The sequence below is a fragment of the Varanus komodoensis genome, unplaced genomic scaffold (genome assembly GCF_004798865.1).
Source record: "Varanus komodoensis strain SLA01 unplaced genomic scaffold, ASM479886v1 scaffold9, whole genome shotgun sequence".
Classification (NCBI taxonomy): Eukaryota; Metazoa; Chordata; class Lepidosauria; order Squamata; family Varanidae; genus Varanus; species Varanus komodoensis.
In genome coordinates this window covers 19,583,856-19,602,931 of record NW_025336598.1, presented here as the reverse complement: position 1 = coordinate 19,602,931, position 19,076 = coordinate 19,583,856, and the positions used below count along the sequence as shown (strand labels likewise).

Here is a 19,076-nt window from a genome sequence, read left to right as displayed (position 1 = left end):
CACCACTGGTGGTGTGAATTCTTGCTCTCTCCTGTAGCTTCCATGGATGCATCATATGTCCTGGAGGGTTTGGTGACCCTCTGGAACAGATTTGGGGGCAGCATGATGAAAATAAACTTTCATCGGGTAAACCCAATCATACCATGTCAGATTTAACCTTATATGTTTTCTTTTATAAGACCCTTGGTATACATAAGTGGAGTGACTTGGAGTGCTTCCAACAATTTCTCACCCTTGCTGTTGACGTATGTGCAGAAGGAAGATGGATCTTTATCTCGTTTGAGAGCATTCTTATGTCTAGTATTAACAGGAACACAAATGTGTTGGCAGTTCTTTGACCAATACCATTTCCTGTTTTTTCTTTTATGGAAAATGAGACTTAAAAGCAAGATGAGAGCAAAGATAAGGCAGCATCCAAAAAATATGAGTGGCTTTTGCTCCATTAAAAATAGGCAGAGAGTACAGGGGTCTTTTTCATTTAGTTTACGACACACACTATTTGTGGGATCCAAGGGGAAGCCATTGTTGCTAATCAGATGGTTGTAGAATTGGACAGAATCCTTGGCTTTGGAGTCGGAGGTGAAGAATCCAAGTCTGGGTTTGGATATTTCATCAGTCAACTTAAATGCAAAATATCCTCTAATGTTGACTTTGTCAATGTGGTAAGCTGGAAGCAAAAAAAAAAAAGTTAATTTGAAATACTGCCAGTTTACTGTTTGAATGAAACAGCTATTTTATATATTCACAAAAAATCATTTTGAAACAGTCATTTTCACTGTTCACTTGCCTCTCATTCTGTCCCCCTCCCTTCCTCAGCTTTCCCTTAGTTTGCTTAATTGTCTCTTTTAAAAAATATAAACTATTTTTTGGGGGGGAGGCAGACATTTCATGTCACTTAAAGAAAACCACTTTGGGAAGAGGCTGTATGGTTTCTGCCACAGAAGTCCCATTTCTAGAACATCTCTAGTAGATTCAGAGAAGCTGCAGGGTGTGTGTGTGTTGGGGGGAGGGGGTGGAGATAGAATCTGCATTACTAGCAGATGCTCAATGAGAAATGGCACTCAGCTGGATTTCACCAGAAGTGCATTTGTTGTCAAGTATTTTGAGCATGTTCTTAATAGTTGTCTTTTGCCATCCACTTACCTCTTAAAGCCTCCTGTACGTGCTTTTCAAGATAGTATTTACGAAGTTCATCATTTTTTAACGACTGATCATCTATCCCACTTGCTGTGATGTAGATATCAATGCCACCGTAACGCTTTTTAATCCAGTTTAGGATTTTGCGTAACCCTGAAGGTACAACTGCTGAGCGAGATGGAGAACTCAGACAGGTGAGATCTTGCAGGAACCGAACATCCTGATCAAATTCATGCCGGCTTCCATTTTTCGGCTCATTGCTCACAAGTCTTGTGGTGAAGTGATTCAGTGCATAGAAATCAGCTGCTCCTTTTACAAGTGTCTTCTCTTCGTTGGTAAAATGTGGTAAAGAGGAACCAGAGAGGCCTTTGCTGTTCTTATAGTCAAGGTATTCTCTCATGGCTTCTGGATAGTCCCCTGTCTTAAAAATTGGATCTGAAAACCAAGCTATTTCAAACTGAAGGAACCTTTCTGCAGCTTCCCAGTGGCTGTCAAGAAAGGGATTGGCAGGTTCTGCCCAGTCCGAATGCAAAGACAAAGATACCTGACCATCCTGAAAGGATCGATACTGTTTATCATAGACATGCCAAGCCAAGGCATGCGCAATCAATAAATTGTGTGCTGCCTGGTAGGTGTCATTACTACTGCTGTTGTAAATAGCACTGAGTCGGTTGGGTTCATTGATTGTGATCCAGAATTTAACCAGGTCTCCAAGTTCCTGAAAACACATTTTTGCATAATTTCTAAAAGCCTGAACCGTGGACTGGTTTAGCCATCCACCATTCTGAACTAAAGGTACAGGCAGACCCAGTGAGCGGTGAGTTGGATAATATAAGGTGACCATGGGTGTGATGTTTAGCTTGAGCATCTCGCTAATCACACAACGATAGTATCGAAGGACTTGGCTGTTGACAGATGACAAATTGCCACTGGGCAGAAGTAGCTGCCAATTGAGCGCAAATCTGTAGTGGGTGATCTTCAGCCTAGATAGCAGCTCCCGTTGTGCTTTAATGCTGACAAAGTCTGTACACTGGGCTGGCCGGGTTTTCAAGTTCACTCCTTTTACTGGGTAAAGAAGTCCATCTCCTGTAATATTCCAGAGATACAGCTTGGGATCACAGAACTGTGGTGAGGAAGCTACTGATTCTGCCTGAAAATGAGATTTGATTTTTAATTTAAGAAAGAACATTGGTTCATTTCCTCCAGCCCTGGACAGATCAATGTTATTTGTTCCTTTAGGTTATTTTATGTCTGTTCCTGCCAGTATTACCAATCTAAGGAATAAATAGGAATCTGGTTTCCCCAGCCCTTCCTTACTAGGTGCCAGTAGAACCAAAATAAAGTAAGTGGTGGTGGGGGGGGCACTACCAGGTTCAGAGCAATTACTGCTGTTGTGTGGAGGTGCTGGTTTGTATAACTACTGATTATGCATGGATGATCTAATTGGGAGACCTGGTGTAAAATGTCACAAGCATCAACTGGATGAGGGTTTAACAAGCCACAATGCAATATAGACAAGATGGCAGTACTGTTGGTGGATGGCTCACCTTCTAATCTAGACTGTTATCAAACCACTCTTGGAAGGTTCAAGTTTGCAGTTAGGGGGTGCTTATTGCAGCAGCATTGTCCATAGAGTCTCAAGCACAAAGTGCCTTATCAACTCATGTTCCAGTGGCAGCCCTACCAAGATGGAGGTATCTTGCCCACAACCTCCCATGGCCAGATAACCTTCTGTTTAGACTATTGCCATGTGTTGTATGTGGGTTTGTCTGTAAAACTGCCTGGAAACTGCTGTTGGTCCAAAAACGGACTTCAGGGATTATTTAAGACTAGATATTACATCTGTTCTTAATCTGGTACACTGGTTCTGCATCCATTTACAAGCCTAATTGAAGTACTGAAGGTTTTAGCCTTAGCACGCTTAAAGGATCTTTCAGGATCACCTCCTATATTTAGTTCTGTGTGATTCTGTCAAGTGAGTTGAGGTGCCTGCTGGAAAGAGGGCCTTCTCAATGGTGACACTCTGATAGTGCAATAGCTTCCTAGAGAAGCTCCCTTCATATCTTCTTTATGGCCTTTTTAGCATGAAACAGGTGAAAGATTTGCAGATTATCTGTGCACTGACATTACAGAGGAAGTAGAGACTAGTCTGAACTACATGAGATGTTCAATGTGTTTTCTGAAGCTGCATGAATCTCTTTTAGAAATGTGACAGCAGCTACAGAAGGGAAATCAGACTTCGGGAGTGCAGTGGGAGAATTGGGACAGACCCCTGTCAGATATGAAAACTGGGCAGTGTGTCAAATTGCATACCAAGCAACAGGAATGAGTCACAACTTCAGCTGAGAGTCACAGGCTATCCAAGTGCTTAGGTGAGGATATGCTTTGCTCACAGGGATTAGAATATCTGGTCTTACCTGAGCCTAGCCATTTGATAACATACGTACTTTCTGGGGACCATCCTTCCATCCACCCACCCTGACCAAAGTGGATATTATTACAAAGAATAAGCAGCATCTAAGGACTCAAGGTAAGCACACATTTTAGATCACCTCAGAGAGCCTACATACAATCTAACTATGGTGTGTACAGTTTTAGTTATTTCAGTTGTCTTAAAGTTATTAGGTAAGAAAGACCTAACTGAAATATTTTAAACAGCAACAAATATTGGGAGGTATCCCTCCCCAAATTAGTAAATGCAGCTGCCTTACTGAACCAGTTTGCATCAGATATTTCTCTCTGTATTTGTTATTCTTTCTTTTTTCTGACTTCCATTGTTAGTAGAAGTTTTCATTTATTTGCATTTTATCCTTCTGAACTTTTTTCAAATGAATCCATCCACCAAGTGCCTCCTGCTGTCCTAACAAGGTTTTCCACAGAAACTAATAAAATGCTACATATTCAAAACTATCTATTAGTGCATATTAATGTCATAACTAGTATAATATATACAATCCTTTATTAGTAACTGGCTGAAGCTGAATTGAATTATAGTTAATGTATCAGCCATTAAAAGTATGTCATCTTGCTCTGTTTCCAGAGAAAACCACTAACACCAAACGTAGAAATGAATCTGAAAATTAGCATAGATTCAGAGTGCCCCCTGTATGTGAGACCCATACACATGCAGTGCTGCCATCGGGGTAGGACCTCAGGGCAAATGTCCAGAGCACCATTCAGCAGAAAGAGCATGAAGGTGCCCTGGCTCAGCAGGGCTGCATTTTACCAAATTTTGAAATGAATGAAGTGATTCACATTACCTTCTAACAAAGGGGAAGGGCAGAAGGCCATTAGGTCCGAAGGCTGACAGAACCTAATTACACTACAGGATACGTGTGTACTCATTTTCACCAACTTGTTCTTCCCTAGCTACAGTCCCAACCCACTCTATGCAAAAGTGGAAGCTGACCTACAGGAAATGTTATTACACCTTGCAAAGAGCCTAAGGCAACTTATATGATTCTCTTTCTATTTTGCCCTCACTGAACCCTGTGAAATAGTATAGGCTGAGCATCAGTCAAAATCACCCAGGGAGTTTCATGGCCAAGCTCCTTTCTGACACTGTAGCTATTATAGATATTGATGCAATGACTTTTGGGCATGTGCAAGGGACTGTACAAAGGAAGAGGACGGGACAGTCCTCTGAATTAGCTGAATTTTGCATGCTGTTCCTTGAAAGACAACCACTCATGGCCAATTATTCTTCCGTTATCATTCTCAAAGTATGATGCAGATAAAATGCGAGGGTAGTTGGTAGGAAAAGAATGAGCTCCTCCCAAATCCTTTCTAATCTATGTGTGGCAAGCTGCAGAATATCAATCCAATCAATTCCATGCCCTCCACAAGGTGCTGGAGATCAGTGGAATACCAAAAGCTCTCCAACACAGCATAATTCTATAAATGTGTATGTACTTAGAAACAAGTCCCACTGAGTTTCATAAGGTTTATTCCCAAGTGGTGGAATTCCATCATTCTAAACCTTAAAATAGACTATGGGTCCAAATGCTCATTCCTTATGTAGCTTGTGGTTGGTTTCATGGGTTGACAAATCTGCAGTTACCTGATTTGTAGGTACCCTATTCTAAAACTGGCAAATGCTACTTGCTGACCTCTTGGATTTCTCAAAGTTTGGTGATTCTGTGGCTCATAATTAAGACAAACTGTCCTAATTATGGGACAGGGAACATCCCTAAGTACATATGTGCAGATTCTTCGTGGTCTAGAGTTTGAAGGAAGATACTCAGAGATATGTTCCAGTCTAAATCTACCAAATTCCTACCAAAATCTCCTTTTCAAAGGGGCTCACGTTTTGATAGGAGGCTCTCAAACTCCATTTCCCTTAAAAAAAGGGGTGGGGGAGGGATGCACTTTTACACTCTCCTGATCCCTGGAGGCTTGGGACAAAAAGAAGTAATGTTGAGGATATTACTGAATGTGTAAATCCCCCTTTCTCAGCCAAAGATCTCTTGTGCCTTGATTGGGAGGTGAGTGGGAAAATGAATTTCAACTCTTGGCATTTGTGTGACTGTGTTAAACACATTTTGAAATTTGTGTTTTAAAATGCAGGGCAGTCCTTCCCAGATGCTACAAGGACACTTGGAGGGAGTGCTTGTAGCTTCCCATGTTGTGACTGGAATAGCTGGCTGGAGAGCCAGCTTTTGAAATCTGAGCAGGGGAAAGGGTAATGGAGGGAAAAAGCTGCAGTTACTATTATGGGCTCATGATGGCTCTGTGTGTGTGTGTGTGTGTGCGCGCGCGCATGCGCGCACGCGTGCACAGCCCATCCACCTGTCCCCAAGTGCCACTTCTGCACTATTGTGTTGGGTGGCAATGGTGCTTGTCCATATGACGAGTGGTTTTTGCCACTCCCATCAGGACTCAGTAGCCAATTCCCTCCACCAAAAAGGAATTGGATGACAAAACAACCCATTATGGAAAACATGACCCATGTTTTGTTGAGGTAGCTATTTCTCAAAAAACAAGCCACCCTGGGAAAATTGGTCTGGGTTCACACAGCATAACAATCCATGATAGGGTGGTCATGTCACATGCAAGTGGTCTTTGTGTTTTCATTCCTCAAATGTCATTGCCTGGCCATTTGCTGTCTACAGTAGGTCTAGTTCACACTTATGAACATATTTTTACTAGTTTGTGCACAGGAACACAACTGTAACAGGAAGGAGTTGCTGTTAGGTTCTTTGAGGTTTCTCAAACAAGCCATGCTGCCTGGGTTCGGACAGCATGAGAAGCTCTGCCCAGGAGGCTAATAGGTGAATGGCCACCAACACATACTGTGTATTAAACAGTCAGCATGACCGGAAGCTTTTCCCCATATTCTAGTCTTTCCATGAAACAAAAATAGGTGCCTTGTCTACATCTACAGTTCTGTTTCATTTACTGTACAACAGAGTGGTCAGTGTGAATCCCAGATGGTGCCTTGCCGAGCACCCTCATAAACAGGGTCCCTGCTCATAGAGGGTTTGGGGATATTGAATTTGTTATATTTGTCTTAGAAACACTGCATAAACAAAACAATTTCTGTTATGGCCTTGGTCCTAAAAATAACTGAAATGCTAAAGAGTTTATTATACTTACCTTAATGACAGACTCCGTCACACCCCAGGAAAAGTCACAGGGAAACTGACCGTACAAAGGTGGGGTAGATTCAGGAAAGCCATTTTCCTGTATTATTTGTTTGTAATAAAATGCAGATGATTTGGGAATCCGCTCCTTTTCCTTACTATTGAAATCTACATAAAATAATCCTCGTCTGTTTTGATAACCATGTTGCCATTCAAGTCCGTCCACAAGAGACCAAGCCGTGTAACCAAATACATCAATTTGATCGTATTTAATAGCTGCATGAGGGGAAATAAAATTTTAAAATAACAGTGTTTGCCAGACTAGAGTGCATTACACATGTTCATGTAATGATGCATTACAAATGTTTCCAAGAAGATTTTGGACAATTCCTTAATTTGGGCAGATATCTTATATCGGAGGTGGAGAGCTTGTTTCAGCCCAAGATCCAATTCAGTTTCAGATAATTTCTTGGGGTTCAGGGGAATGGTTTCTGCTCTGGTGGCAAGCCCAGTGAAGCCAAATGCAAAAAGGGTGGCACCAAAATAGCTCCCAGAGTATATTGTAGCTTAACTGTCTTACTATCAGTAATCCATGGCTTCTTTACATGAGGCTTAACTTGCCACTTTATCAAATACTTCTACTTCTGAATTCTTTGAGGGATTAAATTGGCTCCTGCACAGATTTTTTCCCCCTTCGGTTTTTGTCTACCCTTCTTTATGTTGCATTACAAAGGCACAAAGAAGCAGTGTGGTTTAGTGGATTTGTGCTAATCAATGAGAGTTTCATGCCACAGTTAATAATACCAGACTTTTTTTAGATCAAAACAAACTACCAACCCAACCACCCTGCAGAAATGATTGCAAAACATGGAAGAGGCCCTGGAGAATGACAATGTTATGTAAAACACTTGCAAACTCCTGTGAGTGAGGAATCATGACTACATAAAAAAGGGTCATGTGGAAAGGCATTTAAACTTTTTGAATTGGGGAAAAAATGCAGAAAACCTGGGATACCACCAAACAACTGATGACTACAGGGAAGGGGATGGCCATCCAAAGAACTGCAGAGAGATGGATTTGGCTTCTAGGTCTGAGATTCCTCACCCCACCTCACAGAAATTCAATTTGTTCATCTAGGTTGGAGTAGGGAAACCCTTTGCTGCCAAGGGCTGCATTCCCTCTGGAACACTATGTCAAGAGATGTGAATCAGGAGCGATAAGGTCCTCCTCTCTTTTTCCAACACCCATTTCTCCCCCATTTGCTTTTCCTCCTTCCTCCCCAGGCAGTGGGCTGAGGGTTAGGAACAAATAGATTGCTCTTGCCAGAGGTCTGAAGCGCTTGGCCCCAGAAGGCTTTTGAAGTCAAGCCACTTCTAATCTAGGTCAAACCACAGGCCACAATGGGGGAATTCCCCACAATGAAGTAGACAGACCTTCCTTGGGACTGTAGCTGATGGGGAAAGGATTAAGTTCCTTTTCCATGCCTGTACTGTTAGTGATATCCTGCTAGTTATCAGCCATCATTGAGCTGATACTGTTTGCACTTTTAAAACCCTTCCCCAACCAGGTGCCTTTTAAATGTGTTAGACTATGACTCCCAGTCTCCCCCATCCTTCATGGATGAAGGGGGATGCTCAGAGTTGCAGTCCAACGACTGCAGGACACCAGGTTGTGGAGAGCTGTCTTGGATACAAAGATGTGTTCAAGATCAGGTAGAGTCGGCTCCCTGTTTTGGCAGTTTCAAATCTATTGAGGACTTAAAAAAAAAAACCAAGCAGTTTTGCATACCTTGTAGGACCTTATTTATAAAATTCTTCATTGCGTAGATAATTTTGGTATCTTCAGTTTTTATACGGCTGTTGGTGAACCACCCATTTTCTGCAATCAGGATTCTAGGACTGTTATATTCCAGTTTAATCCAGTTCAACACATCCCTCAGGTTGAGTGAAAAAACTTGTCCCATATTTGGCAGCTTGTTAGGTGGTGTAAAATTATCAGGGCCAAAGGAGAATGAAAAGAAATCAGCAGTCCCTTTAATCTGTTTTTTCTCTGTCTTGGTAAAATCTGGCAAGATAGAGGCAACCTCACTCTTCAGCTCTTCAGGGTAATCTCCATCTCCATGAATTGGCTTGGCAAACCACCCCAAAACTTTCTGCATGGACTGCTGACACTTTGCAAGGTCTGAATTGTTCTCGTATCTATTAGGTTCAATCCAGTGGGATCCCAACGTGATGGACAAAAGTCCTTTCTGATGAGGTCGGAAATGCTTGTTGTAATTATGCCAGACTTTTGCATGAGCCTAATCAGGAAAACAAAACAACACAAAATGATAGTCTTTGTGTAAACAGAAACATAGAAACAGAGTGAGTCAGTAGGGGTCTCCCGGACCATCTAGTCTGATCCCCAGCTCCAGCCAGCTCAAAATAAAAAAAGACTTTAACGCAAGCTTATGACCCGCACTTACTGGGAATTCCTTGTTCATGGGGAATAATTGCAATCCCCGATTCCCATCATGAATGGGGTTCAATGGGTTACCTGCACCAGTCAGCGTAGCACAGTTTAGTATTTGGAATTCAGAATGATATGTTACAGATAGAGTTTCACTCGGGCATTGTTATATGGTATTTGCACTTTCTTTGAAATTAAACTTTCACAGAGTAAAACTACACATCTTAGCTGTAAGCAAACTGATCATATTGCAACTCTTACAACACAAATGGCACTGAGAGCCAGTGTGGTGTAGTGGTTAAGAGCACAGGTCTGGGACTCAGGAAATCCGACTGGGTAACTTTTCAGGCACAGATTCTCATGCCAACCTACCCGACAGGGTTGTACTTGTGGGAATAAGATTGAGAGCAGGATGGCAATGGTTTGTAAATGGATTTGAGTTCTTTCAAGAAGAAAAAGGTAGGACATAAATCTAATAAATACACAATAAATCAGATAATCTATTGTTGCAATGAGTTGAACATTACTTTAGTCATACTCTCCTGAGGTTGCTCTGATACCATAATGCTTGATTGGCTTAATACAGGGTCAGTAGAATAAGGTGAGAACAAGGTACTGCAGGAGAGGGCTTTTGGTGGTGTGGCCTACTTTGTCACTCCTATGTAAGCACACTGCCTTTAGGCATGGTAGAAGATATTATCCCATTGCTAATGCTGAAGACATGCAATTGACTTTTGTAGACGGAGTGGGAAGAGGTGTCATCTTGTCCTGTGCTGTCCTGAGTTGGCTCTGAGCTAATGACAGAATTGCAGTCTTTCATAACTCCTCTCCCTAACCCTTTAACTGTACAACAATCAAACCTGGCCCAGGACATTTTGCTACCTGAACTGAAGGTCAGAAAGGGCACCCACACCTGCCAGTCTACTTACAGAAGCCATTGCATGTCAAGTCAACACTGGCCACAGGACAGAATCCTCCACTACACCTGTGGGATGCAAGCTGGAGTGGGGTGGGCAGGACAGCTTGCACTCTACAAACAGCTTTGTCTTCAAGCAGAAAGGAATGGGCAGAAAAGCTCAGAAAGAAGCAGGTGCAGAGGCCATCTCCACCATTTCCTCATTTCAGCAGCATCTTTTATTTGAAGCTAGTCATCTTAGTCCATGGGCTAAATAAATGTGATTTCCACACCTTGTGCAAGATGTGAAGATTTCTACCTCATAGTACCTCCATGACAAGAAAAACTTCTCCTGTTGAATTTCTGCCAACCACATTGCTGCTAATGTCTAAGTCATTATAAACTCTACACAATGCCGCAGGGTGAATTAAATATTGTACTGTTCTAGACAGAAAATCAAAGGGTACCTCCAAATCATGAAAACAATACAATAGCCTTAAAGACACCCTGATGGTCTTAAATAGTATCCCAAAATCCAGGTTATCCTATATTTCCTAATGCCAGGGTCTGCCCTATTCTCTGGTAGAGTGAATAATCCCCTAAGTTTTGCTCACAGGTTAAGACTAGCTCATTGTGTTTTGACCCAGCACCCTGAGTTCCACGTATTATTCACGTTCATTATTTGAGTAAGCAGTCACCATAGTAAGACATAATCTCTAGAAGGTGATCAGTGATAGGGAAAAAGTAGAACAACACTGGAGATGAGAAAAGAAGTAGCAGTTTTGTTTATAAGAACTTGGGTAAAGAAGGGCTTTTAGATATATATTGACTTGTGTGAGGCAATCTGACCTCTCCTCCTTAGATAAAGGCACCTGTCTGATTATCTGAACTTTATCCTGCCTCTGTAGGTCTTTGCCTTGGGATAAAGAGGCCATCTCTTTACATACAGAGAAAATGCTGAGAAATGTGGGAAATGCTTCTCTGCACTGGATTGCCAGTGATTCACAAAACCAATTTGGTGTAGACATTATTGTACTTGAAAACTTTTACTGGCATGGCATGTCTCTCACCTCTAAGGCAGGTTGCAGCTAACTGCAGTGGCACAACAGAGTCTAAGAAATGCAGCAACCTTGAGGAACATAGTGCAATCTGGTATCAGCTATTTTATGGGTTTCCAATGCTATGGTCTGTATCAGAACATTTGTTCAAGGTCTAGACATGAACAACCTTTGAGATGGAGGAATAGAGAGATGTCAGCATTGGCCAGGTACTGGTATGAGTCATGTCAGCCATGAAAAGCAATAGGTGCTCACAGGATTTCTATGAAAAAAAACGGAATAACTGCATGGACACTGCACTGAACTTCTGGAAGGAGGACTGTGGTCTGTACAAATGGAAGTCAAGATCGCTAGGGCAGGGCAAAGAGGGTAGAAAATGCTAGTGTCTGACAGCTACCTTGGGTATTTAGCCCTGAGTCTCATTTCCATTGTCAGCCCATAGCAATGGATTATTAACTGCAAAGTAAACAAGCATAAAAGACAGATCAAAACATGGAGTCTATTTTTAGCATTTCCCCCCCTCTCCTGCTTTTCTGCTTAACACAGTTTGTTTTTTACCTTGCAGATCAAGGCTAAATGTTAAGAAGAATTAGATAGTGGAGGTATAATCAATAATGCACATATATCCTTCTTAGGTACACATGACATAAATGTCTGCACATTTTCCCATCATAGCGATCAATGTACAGCACTAAATTAGTTAATATAAAGCTGTTATACTTAAAAGCCTGCATTGCGCTAAACTCCATTACATCTGTTCCAACATGGGTCAGCTATGCTTAAAAGGCAGCTGAAAAAGGTAATGTTATCCTTCCCTATGCTGAAACATCTGGCAGAAATATGATTGCATTTTACATACTTAGGGCATATTCTTATGACCTCTGGACTTTGTCCTGGGTGCCATAGGATTATTTATGATCTCATAGCTGGGACTTCAAATGCAGAAGTCCTCACTGCTGGAACCATGCTAGCCAACAGTCACAAATGCAGGGATGGGAAAAGGCTGGGGCCAAGGACTTCTGCTGACTTCCTTCCCACTCCCTGGCAATTTATCTAATTAGCCAAAAATGACTGGCCATTCATGTAAGGGGGAAGCCTTTGAGTTCAGGGGCTTACGTGTAACTAGGTAACACAGTACAATCCCATTAATGTCTATCAGAAGTAAGTCCCATTGGGTTCAATGGGACTTGCTTTCAGGCAAGTATTACAGGATCGCAGCCTCAAACTATGTCAAACCCTTTCAGAACACTTTCTGGACAGATATCATGCAAAAGTTAATTAGTACTGACTACAGATAATGTCCTGACCATGGGAAAAGGATTAGCTTGATTTAGTTTCTCTATTGTGCAGGAGAAACTAGAGGATCAAGTTAGTTACCTGAGGTCTTATTTTATCTTAATAAAGCCAAGAACCTATTCAAGATGATACCTCTTGATGTATCAACAGGCTTATGCTGACTAGAAACCATAGATTAGCCTGTCAATTTTGAATAAATTCAATGGTTACTAGATAACTCAAGAGTTATTTATCTTGTATTATAGCCAATAAGAACTTCTACTGAAACTCAAGGTTCATTTTCATACAACTTTATTTTTTATTTGCATTTTCTTTTGTAATACTGGAGTGTATTCTGTTCCCTGGTACTGTAACATAGCTGTAGACCGAGACAATGACCCTTAACTCAGTACATCTGCCTGTCGCCACTTGGCTATGCCACAGGATATAGAGGATAAAATGAAGAGGAGTAGGATTGTGTAAGCTACTTTGGATTCCTTGGAGAAAAAAGGGAGATATAAATGCAATAGCACAAATGAATATTTCAATGAATTGTTAAAAACTCAGAAAACTATGGAATGAGATGTGAGCATGCGCCATGGGCAGGGAATACTGACTAACTGGAATAATCCTAACAGAAAACAGGGTGGGGAATGGTATGAACAATCCTAGCAAAGGGTATGGCTGGCTAGCATTCTGAATAGAAGCACTCTATAAAACCCTAGCACTAATAAATGTTAAGTTTCTATGGTCCTCCAAGTTTGTCTTAGCAAACAGTTCTTTAGTTTTAGGTTGTCCTGACTCTTTGTGACATGTGAGCATGAAAGTGGCAAGCAGCCTGAGGCACAATGGCACAGCTGTCTATTGCACCAGCTGTAATATTAAATAATGTAAGGAGAAGGACTTTGCAAAATTTCTTCTTGCAAGAAACCTCCTGTTCTTCTCTGGCTGTCTATCTTTCCTGCCACACAGATAGAAGAAACGGTGGCAATGAATGGACTTTCTTAAGCAGCACGCAACATGTATGTCTCCTAGTTTATTGCTTTATGATAATCTAGGAGGGGGGAATAGCAGTACTACAATGGGCTTCATAATCCTTGGGTTTTCTCTGTGGGCTTCCTGTATTTCTGTTGATAAGTTAAAGGTAAACCATTCATTGATCAGAGGGCCTGTACCCAAATTAAGTAAAAATATCTCTTCCTTATTGTTAATGCACAAATAATTCCAGCCTACATTTTATCACACTGATAATCATGATATTAAATCAATCTCTGATTCTTAGTTGGAAAGACTGTGTATTCCTAATGTAATTATTAGCAGGACCTTGCACCTAAAGAAATTACTTTTTCATTATATTTGATACAGAAATGTCTCATGCACAGCAGCAGTATATTTATAAGTTGAATACACTATTTTCTGGAGTGGCTGACTTTTGATATAACAGCCTTAGAGACCCTTTGAGATTTCATATTTGAATTAAAGAAATAGCTCTGACAAAAGATAGAAGTTCAGCAGGTCTAGCTTTCCCTATCACTGCCATCTCTGAGCCATGAAAAGCACCAGATTTAAAGGAACAGAGCTTTTACCTGGAGAAGGACAGATAATTCCAGATGGGTTTCCATCTATAGAAAAGTTTGCTAGCTGACCACTAACACCAGCATGGCTTTTAACAGAATGATATCTATAAATCTGCATGTGAAGTTATTCATGGTATTACAAATAAATTATCATCTCCTTCTGTGCATTAAGCCACTGTTGAAGGCACAGCTATAATGGTCAGCAGAAAAGCTGGCAACCCTACTTTAATAAATTCACAGATTTTTCTTTAACTACAGGCTCCGTGAGTTGGCTGGGGATGCTGGGAATTTTAGTCCACCACATCTGAAGGCTGGCTAGGTGTGTCATGGAGACTTGGGAGTCTCTGGGTCAAACATCATTTCAAGGTCTAACATGGCTAGATCCATATGTTTAAATATGGTGGTATGTCTGCATGTAACATGTGTCCATGATGGAATGTGTGTCCCCAGGGGTTGTGTGGGTGAAGGGAGCTGAATGTGCCCAGTGGCCAAAGTCTCTTTTACTGAGTGCTTCTAAGCGAGCTGAGAAGTCACTTCTGTTGTGGGAATTTGCCCAGTAGTGACAGCTGGTATTTACCAGGCTGAGAACCTAAGAAGAGTCCTGCTGGACAAGACCAAAGACCAGTCCAGCATCCTGTTTCCCACAGGGGCCAACCAGATGTTGGCTCAAACAGGACAGGAGGGGAAGAGTTTTTCCCCACTCTTGTTCTCCAGCAACTGGCATTTGGAGAGATCCTGCCATTTGAAGTTCTGTGTTACTGGCTTAATTTACTCCCACTGAGGCAGTGGTGAGGTTATATTTGTGTTTCTGGAACAGCAGTCCTCTATGCTACATGGCACAACATTTTTATTCATATATCATTATATTCTGCTGTTCAATAAAAGGGAGAAGTAAAAAAAAAACCTTCATGATATGTACCCAAGAGCTTGGACTTGTGTAAAAAATACTTTTGGCACCAGTTCTTGGATTTTTTCTCTCACCAATAGAAACATTATCCTAGGAACTTTCTTTCCTGAAATTAATAAATTTAGGGGAAGAAAGGAATTAATTCATCTCAAAATATTATTCCTGTTTTTCTAAATAAATGTCTTTTATACAATCACCAATATGATATGAGCGTGGGTTGATGTAAGAACCAAAATTAGCTTGTTCTGTAAGAGGAAAAAAAGACATCAAGAAAAGTCCAGTTGACTCATTCACCTGATGTTGGCAAAACAATGTTTATCTGTTTTTGACTACAGGTGGAGAAAACCCCAAATGGAGATCAAAACATGAGAATTTGCCATTACAATAAAACACCTGTTCTTTAATTTCTACTGAAGGAAGGAAAACTTGATGCTTGCATTGATTTTATTTATCAACAGTTTCAGTGATGGCTGTTTTTAAAAAATAAGAATAAAATTCAGAAGTACCATGAAAAATTTAGAGAACATGTCAGTCAAGAAGCTGATAAGAACTTTATTCTCTCTCAAACAAACAAAAATGGCACACAAAAACAGAAAATTCCTGGTTCCACCCAAGTTCAACTATGTCTAGCATTACTTATCCACATAATATATAGCCACTCTCTTCCTACAAGAGATGCTTGGCTAGCAAAGGCTGGGTTCAACTTCCCTGTGATTTGGATCTTGAAATGTTCATTAAATAATTCCTTTTTCATTTAAATTTTGCACTCCTTTATTTACACTGGATGGAGCAATTTGTGGCCCTTGCAATCTACAACTCTCAGCATCCCTCACCATTAGCTATGCCTGCTAGGGCTGATGGGAGTCGTAGGCCCAAACATCGGGAGGGCTACAAGTCACCCAACCCTGATTTAGGTGATCACTGGGCAACACTTCTATGCCACATGATCTTCTGGATAAATGGGGCATTCCATTCTGTCCATTAGCCTGAGAAGAGCAATTAAAGAGCTAGGTCCCAAATATGCCTGCTGTAGCTGTCTCCTGCAGTGGTAGAAACATCCAGAGAACTGGTTCATCTTTCTATGACCATCACTTGCTGACTTATGGAAGAGGTGAGTTGACATTAAAGTGTTATCTATGGCTGTTTTGTGATACTTTTTCACACAAGCAAAAAACCACTTGATTTTCATTCGTAGGTGCTAAACACTCTAGTGCAAGCTTCCTCTGCCCTTCTCCCTTATCACACCTGTTGTTCAACTTTTATCTGCAAAAATGTTCAAAGAAGGTTTGCAAGAGGGCATTGCTTCAATGAGAAGCACATCTTTTTCCACTCACCCACCAGGCCATCAATGGGCTGCAAATGAGTAATGTGTACATGTGTTAAGCAGGTGGGCTGGACTTTTTAATAATGGGTCTATTAGTTCTGTGGCTTTGTTGGCAAGACTGATCCAAAGACTAGGGCATAGGTGGGAAACCTGCAGACAGCACAGCCAATGGTGAAAGAAGATGGGACTTGTAAGCCAAAACATCTGGGCCCAACCCTGGGCCAAGGTTAGAGTTTTACTGTTTTTAGGCATTTAGCATTCTTTGAAAAATCTAACAGGCAGCCATCTTTGTTGTTGCCATCTTTTAAGGTTTGTCTGTGTATCTATGTCATTGGCTCTTCATTTCTTCAACCCAAATGCCTATCCAGGGAAGAAAAAGTGTGTGTGTGTGTGTGTGTGTGTGTGTGTGTGTGTGTGTGTGTGTGTGGTGGCAGCAGCATAGAGGCTGGAATATGGTGGCCACAAAGCCTTCCATTTGAAAGCCATTGCATGTTTGTGCTCTGTGCTCAGGGATCCCACATTGGATAAACATGCAAGGAAAACCTGAGTGACTTAATATTCTTAAGGGTTTCTTACAGTACAATCCTGTATATGTCTGCTCATAAGTGAGCTCAGTGTAACTTACTCTCAGGGAAATGAGTATAAGGTTGTGACCTTAAGGTCTTTATTTTGGACTTATCTCCCAAAGACTGGAAAGAGCTGAAAGACATGAATAGACTCCATATTCCCTTGAAATAAGATGGACATTATGGGGAGTTGGGGTATGTGCTTAATTGTTATTTTAAGGAATGGGAAGTACACAAGAAATAAAAGGTTTCAGTTCTGACAGTTAATAATATTCATTAGCTGTATTCAAAGCTCATGGGAGAAAAACAACAGTGGGTTTTTTTATTGTTTTTTGTTTTGCAGCACTTCTCTTAAGGTATATATCACAGATGATGCAGTAGTCAGTGAGATGATGCAATGGCTTCTTTATGAAACCACAGAGAACTCTCAAATTATGCAGAGTATTTTATATATGGATTTAGGGTTTGGTGCAGTGTTGAAATAAGGTCTCTGATTCCACTAAGCATTAAGTAAATGGAGTGCGGATAATTTAATTTGGTTGTAAAATTCAATGTTGTAAGGGGAAACTAGATACCCTGACTAATTATCAGGAAATTAAACTGGATACAGAATTGGCTTAATTGTCTTGACATTATTCTGAAGTTCCTAAATATTGACATAATGGTTGTTTCTGCTCAGACAATTCAAGAGAACCTGATAACCCTGTTAATTCAATATAGTGGCCACTATTTGCAATGTGACTATATTAGGCTAGGAAGTATTAATTAATTATTCTGTATAGCTGATTGATTTATCTAGCTACAGTTTGTCAAATATAAGAATAAATATGTTTTGAATGCTAATAAAATAATTTCAACATATGCAGAACATCATAACTGGACTAGGAACAGAATAAAGTACAAACGTTTTAGTAGACAACTAAAAATTGAAGACACAAGCTAAATAAAGCACTGTTAAGATGAATTGCTTTGAGTCAGAATGCAATCATAAGCATTACTTAGCAGTTAAACCCACTGAATTCAGTTAGACTTACTCCTTTGTAAAGTCTGCTTCTGTATGTGCATGCTTGCCCTACCCATTGAAACAAATTGAGCTTAGGTCCTTAACTTTTAATGGAGGACCAGAGCTCAGTGAAAAAGAAGACATTTTTCATGTGGAAGGACCCTGGCATCTCCAGCTGAAATGAACTGGGTAATGGGAAGGTCTCTGCCTTAGACCCTCTGCCCTTCAGAGTAGATCAGAGTAGATTTACTACATTTATAATGCAATAAATGGATCAATAGTCAGATTTGGAATAAAGCAGCTTTCAAATTTTGACTGAATCATGTCCTGTACTCTAACCTTTTACTAAAATAGATGGTACAATGATTATATCCACAAAGACAAAAAAGGCTTATTCATTTTGTTCAAGACTTTGGCTGCAGGAAGAAAATATAATACTATTTATATACAAAGATTTTATATAAGCATTACTCTAACCTTGTCCTCTTACATTCTCATGCTACATTTTCTTTTGTATTTGCTGCAATAACACTTGAACTCTTAAGATGAAATCTATCTGTACTGTACCTTGATCAGATTATGTCCTACTTTGTAGAGAGCACTTTCCTGCTTCTCTCCAGGTGCATGAATCCCTGTGCCATACCCATGCCAGGCAATTAGATAAGGATTGTGGATTGTGATCCAGTACTTAACTCGATCCCCAAAAGTCTGGAAGCAAAAAGTGGCATAGGCACTGAAAATGTCAATGAGGGATTCATTTTTCCACCCTCCATAGTTCTCTTGCAGTGCCCAAGGCAAATCCCAGTGGTAAAGGGTAACTACAGGCTCAATGCGTTTACGGACTAGTGCGTCTAGGAGACTATTGTAGTAATGGAGCCCCTTTTCATTGACAGCTGTTGTCATCCCAGTGGGGAAGAGCCGTGGCCATGAAATTGAAAAATGGTAAGAAGAGATTCCCAAAAAATCCAGAGCTGATAAATCTTTCCCTAGAAAAGTGTAGCTGTCACTGGAATCATCTGTCCTGGAGTCGTGTGAATGGATGAAGTGTTCCCATATTGAGGGTCCCTTTCCATCCTTCCTCTGGCTACCCTCCACCTGAAATGCGCTGGTCCCCACACCCCAGAGGAACTTTTGGGGGAACGTGTCATGCAGAAACATCTGGGTTTCATTCACCGGACTGAAATTCAGGTCTTTTCCCCATACAGATCTTCCATCACCATCAAATCCAGTAACAGTCCATGCAAAAACCAATGCCCACAAGGCTACAGATCCTTTCAGTTGTTGGGTAAACATTGTGTCTCTCT

General features: G+C 40.9%; 1 protein-coding gene across 1 annotated transcript; it reads right to left on the bottom strand.

Annotated features, from left to right (window-relative positions):
- Positions 1–158: 158 nt before the first annotated feature.
- KLB (klotho beta) lies at positions 159–19,065 on the bottom strand. Its single transcript, XM_044418268.1, has 5 exons — positions 18,340–19,065; positions 8,508–9,018; positions 6,733–6,995; positions 1,144–2,287; positions 159–667 (listed from the first exon to the last, which is right to left on the bottom strand). The coding sequence occupies exons 1-5, from the start codon at positions 19,063–19,065 to the stop codon at positions 159–161; spliced, it is 3,153 nt and encodes a 1,050-aa protein (XP_044274203.1).
- Positions 19,066–19,076: the final 11 nt, after the last annotated feature.

Excerpts from the sequence above, each read along its gene's own strand:
- KLB (XM_044418268.1), bottom strand. The coding sequence starts at position 19,065 with ATGTTTACCCAACAACTGAAAGGATCTGTAGCCTTGTGGGCATTGGTT. Across the intron at positions 9,019-18,339 it reads TAGGACATAATCTGATCAAG|GCTCATGCAAAAGTCTGGCA; the intron begins GTACAGTACAGA and ends TTTCCTGATTAG. Across the intron at positions 6,996-8,507 it reads TATAAATAAGGTCCTACAAG|CTATTAAATACGATCAAATT; the intron begins GTATGCAAAACT and ends CCCCTCATGCAG.